Below are 27,076 nucleotides of genomic sequence, written 5' to 3'. Positions count from 1 at the left end.
GTTATGTTTACACTATACTGTAATCTATTAAGTGTGCAATAGCATTATGTGTTAAAAAAAAAAAGTACGTGCCTTAATTTAAACAGACTTTATTGTTAAAAAATGCAAATCATCATCTGACAATGCAGGGTTACCACAAACCTTCAATTTATAAAAAAATGCAGTATCTGTGAAGCAAAATGAAACAAAGTATGCCTGTACTTCGCATTAAGGAATCTACAAGATGCGATGTATTTTCTGAAAAAAATGTTTAAACTACGAAGATTCAACTTCTAAATAAACATGGAATATATAAAGCCTGAAAAAAATAAATGCAACATGCTGGCTAAATGACTAGGAAACCAAATCTGAGAAGAGCTCTTTTACCAGGTCAGGACTTCTAAAATAAAGGTAACTTGGCTTGTTTTTAATGCACTAAAAAGTATTTTATTTTTACCTTGTGTAATGAAGTGAAAGAACCTAGGCCAGCAGCAAACCCTCTATAGAAAGGTAAACATGCATATATTCTCCATAAAAGGATAAAAAAGGATTAGAAAAATTAGAAAAGTTTAAAGCTTTTATAAATGAGTATTATACACACCTGTAGATATCATGAAACTCTCTTATTAAAATTAACTTTTCCTGGCAGGGCATGGGACACACTTTTTCAGGAAAGTTATTAAACTGACACATACGCCACGCCTACAAGTCATCTGCCTGTACTTACAGCAGGTATCCAGCAGTGACAGTCCACGCTCGCACAAGCCCCTTCAGCCACTGCCGTGTGTGTCCCTGTTCAAGTAATGCTGGTAAGACCACCTGAAGGAGAAGCAGCTCAAGGGACAGTTCGCTCACTGGAGCATCACTGAAACAATTACAAAAAGCCATAATTCACAGCATGAATTCAATTTTCCATTATAATTGTATCATATTAACTAAACACCCAATGGAATGACAGCAAAACTCCTTCAAGAGTGGAATGAACTCACTGTCTTCTTCATCACCTCACGTCCAATCTCTCCTGAAGCTAGCAAGGCTTCCTTCTCAACCACCACCCGAACTGTTCCCAAAAAGGGTTGCCACGACCTTCATGTTGTTTAAATCCAAAAGTTAGGTCTTGGTCTTCACCTAACTTGCTATATTAGTAGCATATTACACAACTGGTCACTCCTTGCTCCTCAAAACACTTTCTTCCTTGAACACCTTTCCAAGACCTGCTGGTTCCTCTTCAAGTCCCCGCCCGACCTGGAAACAATAAAGGGCCCATGTTCTGTCCTCTCCCCCTATTATCTACATGTGCCCTCTGGATGAATGCATCCTCCTGTGGCTTAAAACAGCACCTTTCTGTAAATTTCTGTGCACTATTCAGACACCTTTCCTAGTTCCTAACTTATATATCCAAAATGCCAACTCAATGTTTCAGGCCGAAATGAGACATCTTAAATTGGTCATGTTCAGTATCAAATTCCCACTCTTCCCCTTAAATCCTGCTCCTCCACAAAACTCATCTTAGTAAATGGCAACTCCATCCTTCCAGGTGCTCAAGACAGAAGCTTAAATCCTTGACTGCCTTTTTCACCCCACATTCAAACAGCCAGAGAACCCTAGTGACTACCCTAACAATACCCTAATCTAACCACTTCTCATTACCTCTGCTACTACTTCCTTCATCATACCCACCCTCACCTCCCACCAGGATGGTTGCGTTATCCTCCCAGCTGGTGTCCTGCTTCTGCCCTGGCCATCCTAACCTAGTCTCTTCTCATCACAGCACCCGGAGCAATCTCTGTTAAACCTAGGTCAAATCACTCCTCTGCACAACCTTTCCAAGATCTTCCTACATCACTCAAGTTAAAATCAAAGTGCTTACAATGGCTCCCAAGGTTCTCTAGGACCTGGCTTTCCATGACCTCTCCAACCTCACAGCCGACTACTTCCTTCCTCCTTCTACTGCAACCAAACTGGCCTCCCTGCTGCTCTTCAAACCGACCTTGATGCCCAACCCCCTGCAAGGAAGCTCTCCCTTCAGGAATCCACATGGTTCACTCCCCCATCACCTCCTTCAGGGCCTTTCTCAACTGTCACCTCCTCAGGTCCTCACCAGTCACTTCTTTGTTTCATTTTTCCCCACAGCACTTATGACCCTTTGACATACTATATATTTTATGTTTTATTGGTTGTCTCCCCTACTGAAATATAAGCACAAGTGCAGAGATTTTTTTTGCTTCTGTTCTGTTCATCATTATATCCCTAGTACAGAGAAAAGTGCCTGGTAGATAACGGGCCCTCAGTTTTGCTCAATGAAAGAACGGATGAAACATTGCTATACTTTGCTAGACTTCTAGGTATAACTGACTACCAAAATGGGTCTATTTCAACAACAAATAAAGCCAAAAACTATGCTTCCTGGTTCTATGATGACCCAAATACATAAGGAAGGAGGAATGACTTACTCAAGTTAAGGAAAAATTCAAAGAATAAAATCTCAGTTTGGATTTTGAGGAAAGGCAGCAAAAGCATGCCAGGCAAACAAGGGAAGATGGTCATTCCAAACAAAGAGGGAAAGCCCAGGAACAGACAGGCATTTACGGGGAGCCTCAGTGGAAGCTGAGCATGGCTGGAGAGCAGAACTCAAAGTCTGACAATGCAAGATAAGGAGCTCGGAAGGCAGTGTGAGACTATGCCAGCCTTGTATATCATTCTAGATGACCCAGTATTACCGTGTACATTATGAAGGAAGAGACAGGTGTGTTAAGGATGGATCATAAATAAAGAACAAGAGGAAGGCCTAAACTAAGTTATTAAGTAGTAAATCAAGTTAGAATAGATAAAGAGATCATAAAGAATTATAACTGACGAGATTTAAAGACTAATTACAAGTAAATCTGAGGAGGAAATCTAATTCTCCTGGTATATTTGGTGACTGAAGGGATGATGCAAATCTCTGAAAAAGGGGGAATGGGAGGAGTGAAAGAGACTCTTTCCAAGTGATGTGAGATTTAAATTAAAAAAAAGACTGTCCATTTATAAGTCTTACATCCTAATTTTAATCTATAACTAAATGCATAACTATGGCTGCATTACAAATGATGTGCTTCTCATTTAAAGATGACACAACCAACACACTCTTATTAGGTACGTTAAACATTTCAATGCTAATAAGCAAGGGCACACTTCGTTTGCAAAAAATAAATCTTCCTTTGGAAAATAAAACTGCTAAACTAATGTTTATGTGATTCAGAACATAGCAAAATTTAGTTATCAGATGATTTCTAATATCTGTAAGAAATGAATGTTTTAAATGTATGTGCTCTGAATATCAAATCTGTAACAGAGTTAAATTAGTAAAGTTTTTGAATTTTAAAAACTTACCTATAAAGCATGACATTATATGGAAGAAAATTAGGCAGCAGACTCTTAATTATCCGTATAGGTAGCCAAAGCATCAGCAGGACAATGGAGCCAAAGACGATCTGCAGTAAGAAAATGGGCATGGCACCACTATAAATCACTCCCATGAGACAGGCTGACTTCCCAACACACTCGATACACAATCCAAATCTGTATGCACCCAGGCACGAAGGGTCCTCACCCAACACTGTACTTGGGTCACTCTATGTAAAGACGGCATTTCTGGGACACTGCTGCTCCCTCTCTCTCTCTCTCTCAAAGGACAGAAGGGCTCAAAGAGGAGCCACAAAGGATAATCACTGCATGGTATGTGAGGAGAGAGTTAGAAACTCACAATGAAGGATCAGAATTATCTGCAATGCAATAAACCACCTGTAACAAGTATAAGACATGACCCTAATATTAATGGCTACAAAAGCTTCTAAAGGGCACACAATATTGCTTTTAGAATTTTATTTTGGAAAAACTTAGATTTAACTAGGCAATTTCGTCTTCCAGGCAGGGAAGAAACTTTGAGATGCTTCTGTTAAGAGTTTAATTTAGAAGCTATTAACAGGTTTCCATTGCTTCAATGCAAATTAAAGGTAATTCAGAAACCCGTAATTTGACAATCAATTATACTAGTAAAGAACCAGAAGGCATTTTTGGTTACTAACATTTTTTTTAAATCAAAGTAACCAATTAAAACAGCTATTTGATAACCAACTTCCAAAGGTTTAGATAAACCTAAATTATTCAGTCCACACTACCAGTGCCCAAGACCGGAAAAAAAAAAATGAAAAATCATTTTACTTCAAAAACAATAAAAGGTATGCTTACCACTGACAAAATGAATCTTCGGAGATGCCTATAAATAGGCAAGTGAATCATTTCTTGTACTGGATTAAAATCTGGATCATTCAAATTCCTTAGAAACCACAAGACACCAGGTCGAAGTACCTGCAAATATATTTTAAATGCTATAAATACTCACCAATGTCTTCAGGCTGTGTATATGAGCTAAAACATTAACAGAAAAATAAGCTCTTAAAATTATTACGGCATCTTATAAAATGGGCCCTACAAAATTCACATAGCCTTCCTGGGAAAAGAAGTTCCTAACCAGAACTTTATGAATCAGAATCTTTATGAAAACATATCCCATGTTTGATGTCCATTAATGTTTTTAATCACTCAAAGAAAAAAAAATTTAAGTATATAATCTGTCAAGAAATCTAGATCTCCAAGATGAAAAACAAATATTTTTATAAAAATTATCTCTATATATTGGAAAGGATTAGGCTGCAATTTATAAATGTCCTAAGCAGAAGATGTGATTTCACTCTCAAACTTCCCAAGAAGGGTTATCTTAATTAAGAAACCCTTCAGCTTCTCAGTATCTTCATTTTACTACCTACATCTTTTTCTTGTCGCTCAGGAGAAATCATCAACCCTAGAGGCTGTGGGTAATGGGGCAATGAATGAGTCTGGGGATTATTCTGGGCGGTCCAAACTCACTGAGTTACCCTGTGTAAAGCATCTCATCTGCCTGAACTCTCTCTCTCCATCTTCCAAACAAAGGGGTTATACAATACATGACCTCTAAGGTTCCACCTAACTCCAAAATGTCAGGAATTTCTGTTATCAACAAAAAAACACTACACTATAAAACGAAAAAATTCAGTATAAAATATGTTATCACTGAACAATGTAATTTAGTGGTCATATATAATTATAATTTAAAAACAGATTAATTTAGTCTTAATCACTAGTTTCAAAACAAGGTTTGCAAACTTTATTTGCAAGCAGAACTTACTGAATTTACACTATATGATTCAAGAGAACATTCTGGCCCCCAGCCCCATCTCCAACCCCTCAAATCTCCCGAACAGCAAAGTTCACCAAGAACAGCACTGAGCCTTTGTGCTTCTGTATTCTGTCCACACTGGACTCGCGTCGGCCCACTCCTTTAGGCCCTGCACGGCTCCATCACCTCTCTCAGAGGAGTAAGCAGACCTGTCCCATGGCTGCAATTCCTTCCCAGGATGTAAAATAAAGGAGAGTGGGGACTGCATCTTTGTTTCCCACTGCTACCTCAGCATACAGCACAGTGTCTGGCACAGAGGGAGCATGCAGTAATGTTTAGGGAAAGAATGCACACCAGCAAGTACACTTAGCAGAATTACTCAAGTTTTATACTTGCTTTTGCACCAGAATGAGTAAGCAAGAGATGTATACTAGTCAAATACTGACCCTGCTTTCACTGTCTTCAAATCAGTAAGGACTCTATTCTGAAAACAGGATTAGCACAAGTACCCATCTGGCAAGTGAACCAGAGTCATAAAGGCCCCTCACTATAATTCTACACTCCTAAGCGCCTGCTTCAAGACCATCTTACATATTTAATCTTGCAAAACCCTATCCTTTGGGTATTTCCAGCATTAAATGTTCTGCAAGTCCAAGACAGGCTTACACCACATAAAATTCCAAGAATATGTATTTGAGGATGGTTCTGATATATACCAAGTAAAACAAGTGCTTTTAATCTTTTCCCTCCATTTACTCATCTTTCGAACTCATAACAGAATAAAACTTGTCAATTTTTGAGACAAATGCCTAAAAACTATTTAAAGCAGTTGAGCCAAACTAGTCGATACCTGTTCCTTCTTAGAATAAAATAACAGAAAAAATGATTTAGTTAGGAAATCATCACAGCCTTAAAGGCATGACTTGTGGTTAAAACAAAAGTCCTTTTTATAAACGTATAGTGTTGACACTTCCCTGTAGAACTCACCTCTCTCAGTAACAGAATGAAGGAGGCGAAGTAGAACACATACACCATCCCCACCAGCCAATGCAGAAACATGGTAGTGCCTGGAGCTGACTGAAAGCTCAATTCTCGATCTTTCAGAGTAGCATCAAACATTTCCTAAATCAGAACAGGTGAGAGAGGTCTGTACCACTTACATCTGTCAAGTTAACATCTTCTAGGAAGTGAGTGAATCACTATGCATGTAGGTTCTGATATTTCTAGGACTACAATTCTCTTAAAGCCATTTCATGATATCTCAGAAATACAAATGATATAAGGTTGGATACTATTTCAAAGATGTACGTGACACTTTAAAAATTTTAAAGAGGCAAGACTGATAAAGCAATTGGTGAATAAGAACTTTACCAATATTGCTATTGTGAAAAGAACCATTTTTGGTTAATACATTCTCTTCTTGGTTACAGGTCTGAATTCATGACAAGTTTTATAGTAAAGTATGGAAGAAAATGCTCTCTCAGAACCAAAAGCAGCTTTCCTACATTTAAATTTTTTGAAAAGTCAAAAACTGATTATCACTGACAGTCATTAAAGATTTTAATCAAGACTGATCATCTTAGTTAAAACAAATGGTGAGGGTTGAATTTATTACTACAAAGGCAGCCTTTCTACCAGATTATTCTTTTTACATATATAATGTCTTGGCATCTTCAGAAAATTTAGAAGAACAAATGAGTAAGAAAATTCTCCACTGGTTATTAGAAAGGTTCCAGTCAAAAATACTCTGACATCAAAAATGTTCACAAAGCCTCAAAAAAATCAGGTGCTTAAGAAAAATTAGCAATATTAAGACTCTACAATGATACACTCAAAAGAAAAAAAACCAAATTATTATCAAGTACTGACTTTCCATTAAAAGGAACCCATCCTAAAGACCACTTTTTTTAAGCTTTAAAATTATTAGATTGCATGATAATGAATAATAAACTCACCAGGGAACAGATATCCAGCCACCAGCCACAAATGAGAGGGAACACTCCAATTTCTACCACCACTAACAAAGAAACCTTTAAGTAAAAATAAAGGTCATCAATATCACCCAAATGGGGAGAAATCGTTTCCAGTTTTAACTCATAATACCTTATGAATTACCTTAACGACAATATAGCAGACTCCCAGCAAGCGACGAGACCTATGAAATTTAACAAGAGTGGCCAAGCCCTACAGCATCTAGTCAAGGAAAAACTGAGCATTTAAAGAAAGATACAATGAAACAGGTGACTATTTATATGTCAACACTTAATATGATCTGACAGACAGACAGAATTAATTTATTCCATATTTTTTCTGCTGTCATCCTCACTATAAATATCTACAACTTTTACTAAAAGGATAAATGGAGAAAAATAGTTTTGTCATTAACAGGAACAACTCTTGGGTATGAACATTACTGATCACCAAGCTGGTTCACTAAAGGATACATGACAAATTATCAATGTTATTGCTAAAAGTATATACCCAACTATGGTTGTGATTAGGCCTTCAAAATGAGATGCCTGGACCTAGAAATAGGAAAAAGAAAAAGAAATTTAATTTTACCACATGGCCTATACCCCAGTTTAACAATACTTATCAAACAATCCAAACAGACTAAAAGTGAACTATCTAGGGAATTTATAACTAAAAAACAACCAAATAAATCCCCTCAGGATGACATCTCTACAAACCAGGACCTCCCACTGCCTACTACATATTACAAAAAGATGAGGGAAAATTTTAAAATAACATTTACTCAAGAAGAAAAAATAAGAGTAGAATGAATTAAATTTTACAAAAGTAAGGGAAAAGCTGTAATAGTCTGCACTCTATTCTATTCTGAAGTGGACTTGGTAAAAACTGAGTGCTGAAAGCAGTTGCAAACTGCCCACACGGTCCAGCGGCCAGATGCATCCTAGCCACCCTATCACCTACCACCATGTTTCAGTTTCCCCTGTTCTCCAAATGTGTTCCATTCCCAACTTACAGAAAGTAAGAATTTAAATAGCGACAAATACTGCCTAACTTTTTGGTTCCTGAATTTCAAATTGTAAGTGGTGAGAGTCTAGAAAGTCAAAATTTATCAAAGCATTTATCTGAGCCTTTCAAGTTCTTGCATTCAACCAGTGAGAATTCGGAGAGTTGTATTAAACATTGGAATGTGTCTCTTTGGCATTTCAGAATACTTCAGAATGTGATCATGCGATCTCCCAGGATTCACACGTACAAATTGACCAGAATATTCCAGATGTCAGCTTGTCTTAAAAGACTAAATACTTCTGGAGACCCCCCCAAAATAGTAGTAGTTGTCCATCCAAATACTTAACTACCTCAGAAAGACAACAAAATGTCAAAATTAAAGCAAATTCTTTAGAAAATACCACAGCCCATCATTCCAACACAGATCAACATTTCTAAAAATCGATTCATATATCACTACTTTCCAAAATTCACTATGGGACAACTAGGGAAAAGGGAAAGGAGCACCCAAGCTATTAGAACAGGTCAAAAATCAGCCTATAAGAGTGGAATAGCTGGGCCATATGGTGGTTCTATTTTTAGGTTTTTGAGAAACCTCCATATTGTTTTCCATAGTGGCCGCACCAATTTACATTTCCATGAACAGTGTACAATGGTTGCCTTTTCTCCACATCCTTGCCAACATTTGTTATTTGTGTTCTTTTTGATGATGGCCATTCTGACATGTGTGAGATGATATCTCACTGCGATTTTGATTTGCATTTCCCTGATATTAGTGATGCTGAGCAACTTTTCATGTTCCTGTTGGCCATTTACATTTCCTCTTTTGGAAAAATGACTGTTCAGTTCTTTTGCCCATATTTTAAATGGGTTGGTTGGTAGGTTGTTTACTTTTTAACTTAAGTACAGTTGATTAAAAAAAAAAAATCAGCCTGTAAGAAAACTTTCCCATAGTATGTCTCTGGCCTGCCCAACATTAAGGAAGGCAGTGCATCATGAGATTCAGGGCATCTTCCTTAGCCGGCAACGTGTCCTACTACATCTTGAGCCATTTTTAGTTTAAAAGAAATGAGCAAAATGGCGTAGATAACTATTCTTTTATATAAGACAGGCTGAAAAATGAAGTAACTCTTTACAACATTATAACTTACTCAACAAATATCAAATTTGGGGAAATCAATGTAATTAAGTTTGTAAAAATATTATACTCACGTGTTCTTCAAATCCCAAACCAACAAGGGAGAAATGACCAATGTGGTAAGGGCAAAATGCTAAAAGGGGAGGAAAAAAACTCAATGAAAAGTTCAAAATCAAAACAGTAAACACTCCTACTACCCACCCCACTAAAAAGAATAGACTTCTTGGAGAAATGGAGAATTTTAGAACTGACACCAAAAATGTACCTATCACCTATGATATTCTCTATAACCAGAGAACAAAAAAGTTACCAACCTCTAGTAAGTTCATGGTGAAAAGGACACAAGAATCATTGTGAAAAAGGCCTCACAGTCAGAGAAGAAGATATGAGCATTAAAAAAAAAAAAAAAAATGACCAAAACTCATGGAAACACATTGAATACATGCAAATCCGTGAGTTCGTAATACTCAAAAAAAGAGAAAGCCAAAAAAAAAAAAAAAAAACCACAAAAGGAAAAAAAGCTACATAACAGAAACTACTTTTATTACCAAAGGAAGTAGTCAGCATATCAATTCCTTATCCTGAAAACTAGTAATTAAAGGAAAAGAACTATACATTTGCCCTGCTTCTTCTGAACAAACAAATGCAGGTTAACTAAATAGTTCTAGAACAAGCTCTTTTTTATAGAAAAGCCAGCCAATAAATGTTTAAAAAGAGATGACGGAATCTGAAAATCACCATTTTGCAATGCCTAACAAAAAATAAATTACTTCAGGCAAGTATCAAGGGATAATAAAACGATTAAGTAAAAGGCTGATGGAGCACTAGGTATCTGCACAATACTAAAATATCACCTCCCACAGATTACTTTCTGACAGTTAAGGGAAAAATGAAATCTAACAACAGAAGCTTCAAGATACCATCACCTGAACCACAGATAAAGATGAATTAACCAGGTTTCTTCCACTTCTTCATATGTCATATTAATAGGCAAAGCATGACCAGTGAAGGTTCTGTCCCAGAAGCACTGCACCTGAATCTAATCAGGCCCTCAGATGTAACTTCCAGTTTAAAGGAAATACGGAGACAAAGGAGCGAGGGAGCGGACATCAACAGTAAGTATTCAGACAAACACAGGAGTGAGGTACTTAGGAGACAGCTGACCTAGTCTCTTAGACAAATCAATGGCAAAATAGGGTGGGGACAAATGAGGGGAGCAAACAGAAGATTATTCTAGATCAACGAGAACTTAAGACTCAACAACCAAAAGTAACAGTAAACTGCTGATGTAAGATGTCTCAAGGATGCACTGTATGTGTGACACGGGGAATAGAGCCAGTATTCCATAACAACTGTAAATGGACAGTAACCTTTAAAAATTGTACAAAAATTTTTAATTACTATAGCTTAAAAAAATTTCAGTATCTGGGCAATGCAAGCCTCCCTCAGTACACTTTTCTCAAAATCTTTTTGACTGTTCTCACCTATGTTTTAAAAACAGATGAACTTTAGTGTAATTTAATAAATTTTTGTCCAAAACTTAAGAAAAAAAAGTTATGTGTAGACCTTATCTGAATCCTCATTCAAACAAAGCAACTATAAAATGACATTTAAGGAGACAATCTAGAATTTTTTATATGATCTATTGATAGGTAACATTAAATTCTGTTAATTTTGTAAAATTTGATGATACTATGGTTAGATTAAAAACTAGCCTTAAAATTTTCACACTGAAAATTCTTAGAGTCTCTTTTCCTCAAGTCTTTCTTGCCATGTTAATAAAATTATAATTCATTCTTAATAAGATTTAATTATCTTCCCTTTATGGCAAAAACAACTGAATAGTACAGATTCAAAGGGGGAGGAAAGAATCATGAAGACAAAATCAGAGTCAATCTATAGGATCTGGTTGCCAAACCTTCGTGACCAAGTATTCGTAAGTAGAAATTTTCTTTTGAACAGGTATTCCTAATATTTTTACATTTGTTTATAAATTACACATATTTATTATTTTACTAATATATTATGTGTACTATAAAGCATAAGAAAACTTTTAAGGGTAAGAATAAACAATATGCAGAATTTTTCCTATTTTGTTCTCACACCCAACTCTCAGGATGACTCAAGCAGGCCCCAGGGAAAGGTAAACTTTCAAATTCAACTCTATTTATATATGTAAACATCAACTTGAAGCACTAATTTTAACAATCTATTCCTATCCATTATGCAGCAACTACTAGATACTCATCCTGAAATTAAGGTCAGTCTTTCAGGATCATTCCCTTCTACTGGAAGACAGCAGCATTGTAAGTTCTTATTGCTGCAAAGCACATGACCACAGAGGTCTAAAAATGCTAGTGAAAACTGCAGCAAAGCAATGCCAAGTAGGAAAGAAACGAGTGTTGCTTAATCCCTAGGACTATGTCCACCTAAAAGAAAAAGTCTATTCCTAAAAAGAGGAAAACTTCCTGCTTCATTTCAAAAGATCCTAAGTATAATGTATGCAAGTTTACTAAGGTGAAATTTTTTCCATAGTATAAGCTTAGGAGATTGGATTAGAAAAAATTTATTTAGTTGAGAGTTGCTTCGTATTAATGAGTTCTTACTTCTATAATTCATGCTTTAAAGGTGACTTGTTCCTCCAGATATTAATTCAGCATTAAGTTTTTCTTGCAGAACAAACACTGAATCTATAGATCATTTCTTCTCTCAAAGAAAACTCGGTCATGATCAAAACAGTTTCACATTCTATAAATCAATTATTTTATATAATGGAAAATAAATGCAGAATTACCTGCAGACACATTTTTATACCCATATGCATGGAGAAACAAAGAATGGGCTTCCTGTTAATTTGTATTATCTTAAATACCTATTGAAAATTAAGAATCAATGGAACTTTTAAAAGATACTCTGTTTCAATAAGATGCATGTAAATTTCTTTTGCTCTTTTATAGAAAATATTCAGAATATAATTATTTTTTGTCTCATCCTCAATGTACTTATCCAGTGTCTTTTTGACCACACAGCCTATTGAAGACACCGCTTTCTGCTCTCCAACAGAGCAAATAACCAGGAGTTTAGCAGAAGGAACTTGGGAAATCCTCACCTGTCCTCAGCAGAGGTGAGGGTAACTCACATGCACTAGGGAAGGATTTCTTAAAGACCCTCCCTATACAGCGATCTGTAGCCTGAAGTCTCTCTAAGAGAAATAAATCATAGCACAGTCTAACAGTAACCCAATTCGATCAGGCTTCACCTTGAGAAATGCAGGAACTGAACTCTAAAGCCCTGGTTTACCTGCCCCAGTTTCCTTTAAGCAGAAAAACCTGTCAGCTGCATTTCAACCCTTTCTCTCATGACTCCCAATGGAGCCCTCACAGCTGCAGCTGTGAAAAGTGTCTGGAAGTGACCGCATTCCTGGAAGCTGGTTCTGAGGGGAATTACACTTGGGGAAAGTTCAGTCTTCTCTCAAGCCTGCATCCATCTCTGTGACAGCTCCCGAGCCAAGGTCTCTGTAAGACTATGGTCAGGATTTTAAGAAATGAAAACAAGATCTTCTGCCATAGGGTAGAACACACAGATAATCATTATAAATTTAATTTCAGAGTGGGATACTGTATATTTTCAAGTCAGTGTAAAATCAGCTTCTATAAAAAAGAGATAGAAATGCCCAACAGAAGCAAAGGTGGTAAGTACCTGCAGTCAGCGTTGCTTAGGAAAGAAACTGTATACCTGCGGCCTTACTATACCAGGTGACTGTCTAAAACTGTTTCATATATTCCTATGAAATAAAATCTTTTTAATAAGGCTCCTAGAAAATTAAACTTCTACCATAATATCATAAATTAAAGCATAAACATCACTTACCAAAAACAAGAATGAACAGTGTGTTTAAAGACACCACCCAGAAGACATGTTCCTAAAGGAGAAGAGCATTAATAAAACATATTCATCTCTTATTTGATTTATGTTTACATTTAACCCATTTATTTAGTTAGAAGATTGAAACTTTCACTATAATTTTGAGAATTCATTCAGAAATCATGTCCAACTTTTCATTTTTCATTAGAGAGCTCATAAAACTAAACTTAATAAAACTTGAAGTTCATAATGTTATGTATAGGAAAAAAAAACCAAAGAAATCAATCCATACATATTTCCTCTTTAGAAATCAATACTCTATACCACAAACTACAAAGATTCTCATAAATAATCATCAGACTTCATTTAAGTCAAATGACACTAAAAAATTCCAAATAAAGAAAAATTTGAAAACCACACTATTTCTGAACAACATATTCATGTAAACTGTACAGCACTTCTTTCAGTGTGCTCTCACTACTTCCGCAAGGTCACCTGATCTTCTCTGGTCCCTCTCTCCCCTTGGCCGCTGATTAACTCCACAGTTGTGCATTATCACCTCCAAGAGGACTCCTACCCAACTACCCCCCAACATGTACTTTTGTCATGCTCCACACTGACAATCACCAGAACATCCAAGCCCACTGGTCCAGACTCACCACCTCGCCTCCACCATCAAGTTAAATGATCCTTCCAAGGGGGCGATGGAAGATTTTCATGAATCTTAACATGGTAAGATTTTCTTTTTAGAAACATTATTGTAACCAGGCCCCCAAAATGCCACAAATCCAAGTGGCAAGAAGGGTGATCAGTTTGTCTAAGAGAAGAGTACTACATTCCTTACCATGTGAGCTCCTATCACTTGAATTTTTCAGCTTCTCTGCCTTAAGGGCTCTCAAACTGTCCTTATCCCCAACACCTTTTGTGCCTCAATCTCTAATTATCTTCTATAAAATTCCCTGCTGACAAACTCCCCTCTGCTAAGAAAGACCTGACTAAGCCCTCTTCTGCATCTCTTGTGTCCTATACACTTTTTGTCACTGAGTCTTTACCTTAAGTTCCTTGTTTATGTGTTCATTTCTCTCTACTAAACTACTAGCATCTCTGAAAACAGGTGCTCTATTTCATTCACCTCTGACTCTCCCAGGAACTACCATAAGAGCTGGCACATAGCAGATGCTAAATAATGTTCAACAACTGCAGGAAGTCATCCTGTGGTTTTTTCTAATAATTAGAATGGGTTTGAGTCAACACCACTACCTCAGCGACCTCTATCACTCACCTACGAGGGACTGACAAAGTACAAGACAGACACGAGGATACGGACAGGTAATACCTCCTACACTGACTGTGAGCAAGCCCTGAATAGGAGCTCACAAATATCACATTCTCACTAATCTATGAATTATCATCAGATATGTTCCTTAAAAACCTCACACTACTAACCTCAACTTCCTATTCTGGCTCCCATCCAGAGCCAGCCTGAAGAGGAAGCCAACACTGTGGACAGCAGAGGAGACTGAAGGAAATTATCTGGGTCTTCAATAACACTGCTGGGCCCCTGGATCAAGCACACCTGAAGCCCATCCTTTCTCTGGACTTCCTCTTATGTTACTGTTTTGGTCAGTTGGGGTTTGGCTATCTGCAGCCAAAGTCATCTTGATTCCCAAAGCTACTTAAAAATCCCAAATGGCAAGTCATTTTATATTCCAGAACCTGAAAACAGCATCATTGCTCCTTAAAGAACAGGTTCTTTAAAGAACTATTCTTCACCTTACAGTTGGACTCTTTACTAATAAGGTAAGGACAGGTGAGGTTCAGCAAACAGTGGGGCCTCTCTGTGAACACTGAAGAGCTGCTCTATTTTCACTAGTTCAGGAATCACTGCAAGGTGAGACTTTAAAAGAAAGCCCAAGTTTTCTTAACTACCATCAACTTTGTATTTTTCTTTTCTAAAAATCAAGTATTTTTAATAATTTCCTTTTTAAATAGCATTACCTTTATGCTTTGCCAATATTTTCAATACACAAAATGGACTTTCTCCTACGTATCAAGTAATCAAAAATCAAAGGGCATTTTGACCTTTAGGATAAAAAGCCAGCATATACTGTAAATTTGAAATCACCGAATCACTAAGACAAGTAATTAAGTCACAACTCTATTGTTAAAAAAAATCAGCTTTACTTACTAGAAAAACTAGTGATCCATCAAGTCCTAGCATCTAAAATAAATAACATGCATTAGTTCAAGATGCAACAGAATTTTTCACTGTTTATTAAAAAAACCTCATTTTCCTTTCAACATCTTTAAACATAATATGTACCCAATATCTTCCAATATGGTCTATCATTTTCAGAGAGTGAAAAACTTCTGTTCATGGGAGTTTTATAATTTGGATCTCCTTTTATTCCAAATCATATGATTATAAAGTTAAAAAAAACTCCATCTTGGGTTTAATTCTTACATTAGATATGGAGCCAGTTAAGATTTCATGATACAACTGTATTATTTTGTCAACTGAAGCATCAGAATAACACTTCATTTTTGAAAGTCCACAATTTCAAGTTAAACACTCCCTATGTGGAGCAAGGGGTGTATTAAAGGCAGAAGACAGAAAAAGTCTTCAGTAGATCTTCATCATGTATTTTTAATATTTTCATCCCAAATAATACATCGCTTAATTTTCCCTAGAAATTAAAGTTCTGGTAACTGTTTTCATCCAATGTAACTGCAAAATTAGTGTATACACTGAACATATAGCCAACTTTAAGATACATATTAGGATTAAAACTCTAGGATGCTTAATAGAAAGAAGTCTTACTCACTCTTTCCCATGTAAGCTCTTCTGCAGCTCGGTCCCATTCTAAAGCATTCCAGTTCATGTCGTCTGCAAATATAATTGTTAGTTTAAAGATTACTAATGGAACTTGAATTACAAATATAAAACATACTCTTTTAATTTGGTGTTTTATAACTGTTTTTGAGAAGTTAAACCGCATTTAAAACTTTTCCATACTGAGTATTTATTTACTTGTTAGGCAATAAAGAATAGATATAAATAAATACAACATTTAAAATAAATTGGATGATTCTCGAGTGTGATAGTGTGAGAAAGGAAATAATGTGAAACAGGAATTCAACAGCTCTGAATCAAGAATGAATCTGGTGGCTTTGAGAAAAGTAAGGAAGCCAGGGGACCAGAATTCTCTGGGCAGAAGATGTGGTATGAAAGGCAAACAGGGAGCAGATCACACAAGAGGAATGTGAAACCTGGATTTTATTTCGTTCTTCAGTATAACGGGTAAATCACTGACAGATTTTAAGGGCAAAAGAGCAATACAAATACCATGTGGAGCAAGAATACAGTGCAGCAAGAACGCAAGAAGGAGGACCAGTTAGGACCTCCTGCATTAGACTAACAGAAGGAAATGACGGCCAGCACTAGGGTAGCAGCAGTCCACATTCTCAGAGCCTAAAACACATCCCTGCCTCTCCTGCAAAGGCCTCTTGCTCCCATGACGCAACAAGCTTCTTCTCATCCTTCAAGTCTCAGCTCAAATATTACTTACTCTAAGCTACCTGGGGAATCTTGCTTAAAACAGGTATCTCCCCAGTAGCATCCTCAGAGCAACCTGCACATTTATCCCAGTATGTAACAGCAAGTTTGTTCACTTGGATACTCCTGCTTCGTCACTAGATCAGAAACTCCATGAAGGCAGGGACCTGGCATTTTGAGTGCATGGGACACACGAAACACTCAGGTACCAGCAATGATAAGTGGACCCAGAGACACTGCAACGCTTAACAGGAAAACTCTAGTGCGGGAGGAGAGAAAAGAAGGCGGTGAGCCACTGACAGCTGACTGCCAGGCTGGTCTCAGTCTTCTTTTATATTCCAGAGTTTTACTCCAGAAAGTGAGAAATTGGTTTCTCTGGGCGGTATCTGGCCTGTAGTACACACTTCAATTCCTCTTCTTTGATATTAACAGTTGCACTGACTCAATAAAAATGGCCAAGAAGTAAGATAAATCTGGGTCAAATTTTTTAAAAAACAGAATCCATTCCAACTTACAAATAATTTCTTCCTATCCATCCTATAAAAAGATCTGTGCGAAACAGAATTTTAAAACACAAAACGTGCCCTGCTTCATAAGAAAAAAAATATATGCGTATTCACATCCATAAACGCAAGTTTGCCAAAATACAGTCAAAACAGGTTAGAGACAGAATTTCAAACCCATTAAATTTTGAAAACTCCAGTCCTCCCCAAACTAAGCTGGGAATGGACTCATGGTCACGAAGGAAGGGTGAGGACAGGCCAGCACCGTTACCCTGCGCCCCGTTGTTGGCATCGGCTGCATCTTCCCCGCCTGCGTCATCTTCTTCCTCGTTCTCCTCTTCCTCCTCCTCCGCCTGGTCATCCTGGGCATCGGGGTTCTCCCCCACCACCGCGTTCTCCGCTGGTGGGTTTGCAGGCTGCTCGGGGGCCACATTTTCAGCACCATTGCCTCCTGCGGGAGCCTAAATGACAGAGGAGCACAGAAACTGCCTACCTTGTCTCAGTTGTATTCTGTTTCCAAATCGCACTCTCCCTGCTAAAGAAACAAAACTAGCAGATACAAATTTTATTAAAAATCCAAAAATCAACTCTCAAGGGCATCTCTTCTTAATGTATGTGAACTTGGATCAACTTCGTATATGAGAATTCAATAGTGTACATATTCATTCAGCATAATTCAGAGATTAACATTTCGCAGAGTATTATAGAAAACGGGTTAACAAATCTGGCTATCCTGAACACGTCATTTCATAATCCTTCTTTATAAGGCATCTCTTGTCTTTACTGACCACTTCAGGCCTGAAAATATACTTGTGTGTCTATTTATTTGTTTACACACAAACTGATATATAACTTAACTCGCAGTTATCAGTGAACACTTGAGGAAAGGTTTCTGACTTCTGCTCAGTGGGGAAGCCTGTCCATATGGACCTTATCAGTTCCCACATGTACACTTCCCTGGCTCTTCCTGGGTTTTGCTACCTACCAAACACAAAGACCTAGCTGCAATTAATTAAAACACTGAATGCCTATGGGGTCAATGAAGATTCTAAAAGAACTGCATTAAATGCTTAAAAAATATGAGGTATAATGATAAAAGTATTAATACTAGGTAAGAACAGCATCCTTTCTTTATGGTCCCTTTTTTCATATATGTGGTTTTCAAAGGAGAAGCTGTACTCTTAATTCTGTAGAGAAAAGGTATAGCGGAATTTGATGAAATTAATCTTCACATTAAGAAAAGCAGAGAAGGTCCTCAAATGAAAAATTAAGTCATTAATTATCATTTGAGTTAACTTTATAGTCAATTTTTCCATAATAAAATTTTATGTAGTGCAAATTGTTTTTGTAAGTTTTTTTTTTTACATTTTCAGCCCTATAATTTCTCAGCAAGCAAGATACTAAAACTCATTTATCATATCCTCTTCTCAACACCTCTTGCAAATGCTCTTACATCTAAGCATATCATCTCTCATGCAGGAAACGTAAAACTGTAGAAGACTGTTAGCAACAGTGTTTTAATTTTTCTATTTTTGGTAAAGTTTCTACTAAAAGCAACAAAGATGAGGCATTTTACACATGAAGAAACTAATGAACAAAGAGGGTAGGGGCCCTCCTTGATATAATGCAGCATGTCAGAAGCATCTGTAAGGAGGTGTGTCTCTCAACTTCCAAGCCAGCATGAAGCAGCTAACCCAGGCAAAGGCAATGAAAGAGCACTCCAGCATACTCCCTGACACTAGTCCCAATCTCGCTAGAAAACTAAGTCACAATAGCATTCTTTTGATTTTCCACATCTTCCTTACTCTTCTCCCAAACCTTGTCACTGTCCTGCTTTGCAATGAGGGACATGGGAGTCAAGGGTTTGGGTCTTAGAGGGTGCCAATAATTCTTATGTCTTACCCCAAATTAAGACAAACTCGGGGATGCAGGGAGTTACCTCATTCTGGTGATGCCCAGCAGCGTTGAAGGGTGGGGCAGCATGCTCCAGCCAAATCGGGGCTCCCCCGTGGACTATCTGCTCTCGCAGCCACACAAGGCTGATGAATGCACACAGTGTGCACGTCACCACAAAACAACCCTGCAAACAATCTGCCAATAAATTGTCCCTATTTAAAAAAAAAAGTACGTAGAATTATTCCAAAGAATACTTAAAAATTAAGAAACCAAAGACAGCAACATTTCATTTTACATAAAAATCCCAGAAAGAACAGCCAGAAAAGTCAGTCATACTTTCTGGTAAAAATCAGTCTTTCAAAAAAGAGTTATTTCTGAGGATGGTGACATTTTATTTATCTTATAAGATGGACAAATGTTTATTTATACATTTGTATTATATGTGTTTATATTATAGAAGGTAAAGAATAACATCAGATCTACATAAATCAGCTATCCAGCCTCTATTTGAGCATGACTGAGAAAAAAGAAGGCAGCAAGCAAAAAACCGAAAGTAGCCAAACACTGGACAAAAGCCAAGCATTAAATATATGTAATTTACTAACAGTAAATGACTTTGTCCAACCCTTACTAAGAATTTCCTTGTCCTTATTTTACACACGAGTTTAACAAACTTGACTAGCTGATACCTAAGCCCATGAAAATGAACAGAATCAGCAACTCAGAAAGATGCAGGAAGAGCCTCTAGAAAGGCCCGAGGACAAAGGCAAAGGAATCTGAGAGACAAGCAGCACACGATGTGTGAGGCAAAGAAGCCTGTGGCACCTCTTACAAATGTCTCAGAAAGCAGATTAAATTTTGATGCTAACTGCAAATATACCAAAAGTGTATTAGTTCCTCAACAAATTCAGACAGATCAAGTATGGTTCCTTTATGACGATAGATGAAAATACACGGAGTATTGTAATACTGAAGATTTCTCTCTTTTCCTGTCTGAAGGCATATCCTTCCCTGGTCTATGTCTGGTTTCAGAATAATTCAAAGGTAATTCAGGAATCTTTGCAGCCTTCAGAAAATTCAGTATCATAATGGAATGACTTTTTTCCTCGACAGAGAACCTGAGGAAGGGTAGACCTCGGCCTAATAGCTCCAAACTGAACTGATGTTGCCCTCAGGTATTATCTGGACTATACCTTAATAAAAAGAGGAACAGTAATTACCCCCTTATTAAAGAACCCTCCAGACCATTAAAATTTTGACAGGTCTGGACTAAAACACCCTCTTCCCTACTCCTTCCCTTGTCATCAGCAGTAAGAATAGCAACTGCTTGTTACAGATTTTAAATGGTGACAAACTTTGTAGAATCCTTTTCCCTTCCCTCACACCTTGAATCTGGGCTAGTCTGTGAACTGTCTGGACCAGAAGTGATATTTCCTAAGTTCTAGCTTTCAAGCTTCCACCCTCACCCTTTTGGAATTCTGCCGAGACTACCATGTAAAGAAGCCCCGCTAGCCTTCTGAAGATGAGAGGCCATGTGAAAGAACCAAGGCACCCCATCTTAGACCATCCAACCTCAGTGAAACACATGTCGAACTGAGGCAAGTCCAACAGATGAACTGATCAGCTGAGCCCAACCTAAACTGCTAAGTCCCAGAATTAGGAGTAAATAAAATGGCTGTTGTTTTAAGCCACTACATTTTGGGGACAGCAATCGTTTTAATAGCAATAGCACATGTTTTGCAGCAATAGTTAACTGATGTACTGTGCCGACAAGTGACCGGAAGAACTGAGCTACAGGGTATGTAGGAGCTGCTGAGATATTAAGAAATTTTAAGTAAAACTTCAGAAATAAAATGTATTCTATAGAGAAAATAAAACACTACTCAGAAAAAATTAACGATTTTGTTATAAGTGCTTTCAGAAAAACTGGCTCAATTCTTCAAATTCTAAAAGGCAGCATGAGATTGATTATAAAACCAACCTATGTTTACAATTTCTTTCAACTATCCCCACCAAGCCTCCAGCATTCTTCCCGTGTCAATGAGTAAGCGCATGAAGGCAATTCAGGTGTGTTCCAATAGCCAATCACGTCAGAGAGAAAAGGGCATCCTGCCAACGTAAGGCAAACACCACCTCTGAGTTCTGGTGATAATCCTGCTATATGTTAACATAGTGCTCAAAATTCACATACAGTTTTTACATATATTTGTGAATGTAGTCTTGGAACAGCCCACCTACAACCCTGAGGCATGATCTTCCTCATTTTATAGATGAGGAAACAGGGTTCAGAACTATCCAATGATTTGCTCAAGGTCCCCAAAACCTGGCAAACGCAGGAACTTTTTTATTCCATTATCAGGGTTCCCCCCCACCCCGTTACAACCAGCTACCTTGCTGCATCACCTAAGTGATCACATCTGTCAAACAACCAGATGTTTAATGATTCCACCAACAAGAAGTCAAAGTGGTAGGTAAGTGGAATACGGCCTGTTTATCTGGCATTTTCACTGACATAAGTGTTTTTCACAAAGCCAAAGCACACCAATTTAAGCGCTGGTAAAATTACCATATTCAGCGATTTAAAACAGAAACCATTAAAGAATTAACATATCTCCACTTTACTGAACAGCACAGATGGGACTTTGAGTCACCTTTTCTAAACAACTGAGATACTTACTGACTGGCTGCTACACTGTTCTCTCAAAAACTACAATGATAAAATACAACTTCAGCCTCAAACTGAACAGAAAAAGACTGCCTGTTTGAAATGGTTCTTTAATGAGTTCATAAACGCTAAAATACAGTTTCCATCACTCTTAGCAGTCACCCCTTGCTTCCTTCTGACCTCCCTCGCTCATTCTTTCATGTACTTTTATTTCCTATACAATTCCTAAATGGAAGCCAGGGCTAAGCTATGTCACATACACAGAGATGGCACCTCAGCCATTTAAGACTGATTCTCCTTGCCAATATACTAAGACTGTGTTCTGGATGGCTGAAATAAAAACCTGATGTCCAGAAATAGGACTACTGTCTTCTTTGTTTCCACTGAATCACTTCAGAGGTCAGTATTTTCATACAAAGTGTTATCTTATTACATCATTTCCAAACTCTCAAGTGTGTCAAATTACTGCTTCTCCTTTTTGTCACAGCCACAGCCATTAGTGCCCTATTCTCAAGATCCCTGTCTGCTTCTAAACATTACTTCAAAAGCTGTTCTAATATAAGTAAGGTTCAAGTTCAAAATCTTTTATCTTATCTATTCCCTTTACTGCCAAAGAAACAGAGATAAATTAAATAACTTGCCTGCTCTATCCAAAAAGGTATACCCAGCAAATAGGAAAACCAAGTTACAGACACGCATAATGTTTCTAAGTATTTTCAACCATGACTAAAAATAATGATGCAGACACAAGGCACTTAAGGAACTCCTTCTTGATTTCTTTTCTGTCAGAAATGCAACATGCTCTCCTGCTCTCTTCTATTGCCATCTGCCTTATTTTTATGGTAACATACTCTGAATGTTTCTGTTCTACAAGAGGGTCTTATATTGTTCTTTGCCTTCACTGACATAGAGATCAGAAACCTGAAGTCAGCTGGGTACAAAAGAAGATTTAGCAGAGTCGCAACGTTTTGCAAGCTTAATATTCTAACGATTTTGATACAGTTAATCATTTACAGCATTTCTAATTCTAACATCAATAATAAATGAAACACACGTCTTCCCCAAGAAACTGCAACTACAGTGCTTCACGTCAAATTAAGATACAGTAAAACAACTACAGTGAACAAGTTTTCAGAGTAAATATTCTAATAATCACAAAAAAAAAAATTAAAGAAATTTGAATTCGAATGTCTGTGCTGTTAGAAACACTGTTTAAATGAACTGCCAGCACATGACTATGTGGAATACAACACTTCTCACACTGCACGACAGCTTTTTTAACGAGCTGTCCCACCATTACCAAACAGTCCTTTAAAAGACAGGTATGTTTTAAAACATCATTTATGGATGCCAGCTACTTCCACTGTAGCTGCAACTGCTGGAATAGGTAACAAATTATATTTGTCCTTGGAACAGAAGGACTTCTCACATTACAACAAAAGTAAGTATGGGAAGAAAAAACGAGCACCATTTACACTGCACCGCCTTCCACCAGCACAAGGTCAATACTCACGTGGACAGCATGTCTAGTGGCAGTGTCAGGAGTGAGCTCACAGAGCCAGTAAACAAGCACTTGTAGATACGGCCTACCAAAAAAGGGCAAGACAGCATACAATCACAACTCTCGTCATGAATTCGTACAGTTCCTCAGTTAAACAGAGGTAAAGTGGAACACCATGAATGCCACTGAAATAAACAGCCTTTTCAAGTTTGAGTCTCAAAATACTGAACTAAAACACAGTCAAGCATTAAAAATAGTGACAGTAAAGAATAAATGTTACACAATAATGCTAAGGTTTAGATTCTTTCCAAATTTACTTGTTTTTATTAAATGAGCTTAAACATTTGGGGGGGGGGACCTCAAGAAAAGATCTCCAAAATTGCAATATGAAGAAATTTTTTTTAACCTAGAATTCTAAAATTCATTAAGTCTGCTCATGAAAACAAACTTTTGGGGGTACACATTTTTGAAATTAAGAGGACTTTTCAGTAGAGTACATGCCTCAGTGCTATGATTACCAAACTAACAATGAATTTTTTTAAAAAGACAGATTCAAGGGTCCTCAAAAGGACAAAATCTTAAATCTGGCCCTGAAGGGAAAAGACAAAGTATGGCTGAATACACAGCCATCCCCTTATCCCCTCAGTCAGAAAAAGCAGGAACAGATTCGGAAATGGGGCCCAAGAGCTGAGGTTTTCTTTCAAACCAGTGCTTCTGTATTAGTTTAAGCATTCCCTATGGTCTTGCACCCAAAATTTAGTGACTTTAATGGCTATTTTCAAAAGCCAAGTCAAAATGGAAAGATAGGAAAAGATTTTCTCTAACAGAATTACTTACATATGTGTGTAAAATAGTCAAAGCAAGAATGTCTGTAACAAAGTAAAACTGACAACAAGCCAACTGTCTGTAGATAATAACATTTACAGTCATAGTGGAAGGCTAACAGACTTCTCTGAAATCACTAGATCAAATATCGAAAACTAAGTCAAAAATTAAGTAACAGTTAACAAGCTTGATTTCTCTTCTGACTAGTTTACATACACACTCATCCACAATTAAAATCTAAATTATATCACACAGTACACATCCTGTAACCTTTTTCCTTAAGTTAGCAATGTACCCATGGTGTCTTTTCATGTAAGATGTTGAGCTACCTTATTTTTAAGCACTCTAGTAAGGAGGCCTCTAATTTATCAATCTGTTTTCTTATCTACACAAAAGCTCCCTCTCTTTCAATCTCTTTTACCTTCTGGAACCACTTATAGACAGATACTAAAACATATGATGTAGTCTCCAGCTCTCAATTTTTTTCTCTCAGAATGCAACATCCTTTCTCCGAGCTACATCCTAGAGAGGCACTTGCTCAATCTTCTAGCTCACTAATTCACTCTTCAACAGTACCTGTTCTGCTATTTGGTGTATCTCCCAAGATACTCATTTTCATAAATGACTGAGTTTATTTTAAGAAGACATGAGGATATTAATTATACTTATTCAAAAACCTTGTTTGTGTTTAACTCTAAAGAATCATATCTATCTACTCTGGCACCTAATTCTACCGACCCCTCCCCATGACCTTAAGAACAACAAAGAACCTAAAAGGAATCTACTAATCGTGAGCATACCAATCTCCCAGGGAGCCTCCTATGTTTCCCAATTATTCAGGATCATTAGATAGCTGTTTTTTAAAAGAGGATAAAACAAATCTGAGAAAGAATCCATCTTTTGCCATCTTTGAAAGCTTTAATAAACTTTGAGGAATAAAATTCAATTTCCATCCAATTATGGTTTCATTTTGCTTTTCCAATTCTTTCATGAACCCTAATTTTTAGCCTCTGTATGCTGTTTTTCTTTCCCACATTCATTCAAGAAACTGACTAGTTAAAAAAGTTCTTAATTCAGGTTAATAATGTTCTCTAAGTGAGGCTTTCCTAATATATGACATTATAATATCAAATTATTAAATGTCATTCAAACAAGTATGTGATACATTATCACTTTATAATATTAAATAGTTTTGCAATGTTTAAACAACTCTAACCACAGAGGTACAAATACTCACATGCTGTAAGAGGAACGACTCCCAACCATGCGAAGGCCACAAGTGTATAATGAAACCAATACCGTATTGCAGTGCCAATACTGGTAACCAGTCCAGCAAATATATCTTGGATTGGAAGCCGTGAAGGCATATCTGGGGAATAAACTATAAGGGGGAAAAAGGTCATATAATTTCATGAAGATTAAAAGACAGCTTATATGCTAGGCACGTAGAGCTATCTTAGCTTTCAGTATTTGTATGGCACTGAAATATTTTTTCTATAAGAAAAGTGAATCAAATAATTACAATACAGGGGGAGGGTACAGCTCAGTGGTAGAGTGCATACACAGCATGCACGAGGTCCGGGGTTCAATCCCCAGTACCTCCATAATAAATAAATAAGCAAACCCAATTACCTCCCCCACACTCACAAAACAACAACAACACATATATACATATGTATATAATACCACATTTACCCAGCAGTCATTTAAGAGAGCAAATCACGTAAGAAATGTGGAAGTCAACAAAAAAGGCCTCTGAGCAGGCAAAAAGATTCAAGAGAAGTACGCATCCCTCACTCACAGCCAGGAGCCTTATGCAGGGCTGATTTACACATATTTTAGAATTCAAACATAATAATTATCTGGTTTCCCAAATTATAAAAGATCACATAAAGTGACTAGGACCAAAAGGCTGATGGCATGTCATCAAGAAAGAACACTGCCCCCGATTCCAGCCTATTAGAAATAGCACTGAAAACACGCAGCCATCTGCAGCACGGCTATTTCCTGTAGGAGCAAACTGACGTTTGTGAGCCAATCCTCCTCACAATTTCAGCACAACAATTAACATTCCAAATGGTAAATGCAGGTCTTCCCACGCCTCTGCAAAGGTGTGGTTCAACACTCAGAAAAAGTTTCTGCCACAGGTAATATTGTGATTTATAAGAAATATATATTTGGTCTTTGTCCGGTAGTTCCTAGCTCACAGCTCCTAAAACCCTAGGAATGTCCTACGCAACAAAAGGTGTCTTTTGTTATGTTAACTAGGTGGCTTTTGGGGTGTGGGGAGAGCTTGGAGTGGGTTTTCCAGGAGGAACCTACCAAGTAATTAGAGGGCTGGGACTTTAAGCCCTACCCTCCAGACCTCCAGGGAGGAGGGGAGCTGAAGGTAGAAACAATCGTCAATAGTCAATAATTTAATCAATTATGCCTACATGACAAGGCCTTCATAAAAACCCAAAAGCCCTGGGATTCAGAGACCGTCCAAGTTGGTGAATACATGGAGATTTGGGGATAATGGTGTGCTCCCCCTTCCTACATAGCTTACCTTATGCATCTCTTCAATCTGGCTGTTCCTGAATTATATCCTTTTATACTAAACTAACGATCTAGTAAGTAAAATGTTTCTCTAAGTTCTATGACCTGTACTAGCAAATTAATTGAACCCAAGGAAGGGGTCATTTGGGAATCTTTTAAATTTAAAGTCAGTGGGTCAGAATGTCAGAAGCACAGGTAACAGCCTGGGTTTGTGACTAGCATCTGAAAGAAGTTAGGGGACTGAGCCCTCAGCTGGTGGAACCCAGTGCTATCTAGGGACTGACGGTGTCAGAACTGAGTAAAGCTGCAGGATCCCCAGTTGGTGTCCTGCAGAACTGCTTGCTGACGTAGGGACACCCACTCCCACACACACGTTGGAATTGTGTGTGAACCTATTTACCCCATTTTAGAAAGATTTCCTTTTTAAATGGTGTC

General features: G+C 37.5%; 1 protein-coding gene across 4 annotated transcripts in view; it reads right to left on the bottom strand.

Moving 5' to 3' along the window:
- MARCHF6 (membrane associated ring-CH-type finger 6) overlaps positions 1-27,076 on the bottom strand; it is a 70,600-nt gene that overhangs the window by 22,565 nt on the left and 20,959 nt on the right. For 2 of the 4 annotated variants that reach the window (XM_032470002.1, XM_032469995.1), the window contains exons 4-18: positions 25,341-25,484; positions 23,291-23,363; positions 19,156-19,324; positions 17,488-17,677; positions 15,983-16,044; positions 15,346-15,378; positions 13,164-13,215; positions 9,368-9,426; positions 7,621-7,701; positions 7,292-7,360; positions 7,132-7,206; positions 6,164-6,298; positions 4,210-4,329; positions 3,352-3,452; positions 707-844 (exon numbers count right to left, since the gene is read on the bottom strand). In XM_032470002.1, coding sequence (XP_032325893.1) covers positions 707-844; positions 3,352-3,452; positions 4,210-4,329; positions 6,164-6,298; positions 7,132-7,206; positions 7,292-7,360; positions 7,621-7,701; positions 9,368-9,426; positions 13,164-13,215; positions 15,346-15,378; positions 15,983-16,044; positions 17,488-17,677; positions 19,156-19,324; positions 23,291-23,363; positions 25,341-25,484 — 1,501 coding nt within the window. Of the gene's footprint in view, positions 1-706; positions 845-3,351; positions 3,453-4,209; positions 4,330-6,163; positions 6,299-7,131; positions 7,207-7,291; positions 7,361-7,620; positions 7,702-9,367; positions 9,427-13,163; positions 13,216-15,345; positions 15,379-15,982; positions 16,045-17,481; positions 17,678-19,155; positions 19,325-23,290; positions 23,364-25,340; positions 25,485-27,076 lie in introns of all 4 variants that reach the window. The other 2 variants (XM_032469992.1, XM_032469999.1) reach the window with 1 other exon arrangement.

Source organism: Camelus ferus, chromosome 3 (genome assembly GCF_009834535.1).
Source record: "Camelus ferus isolate YT-003-E chromosome 3, BCGSAC_Cfer_1.0, whole genome shotgun sequence".
In the NCBI taxonomy this organism is placed as follows: domain Eukaryota; kingdom Metazoa; phylum Chordata; class Mammalia; order Artiodactyla; family Camelidae; genus Camelus; species Camelus ferus.
This window is presented reverse-complemented; position numbering and strand designations above follow the sequence as displayed.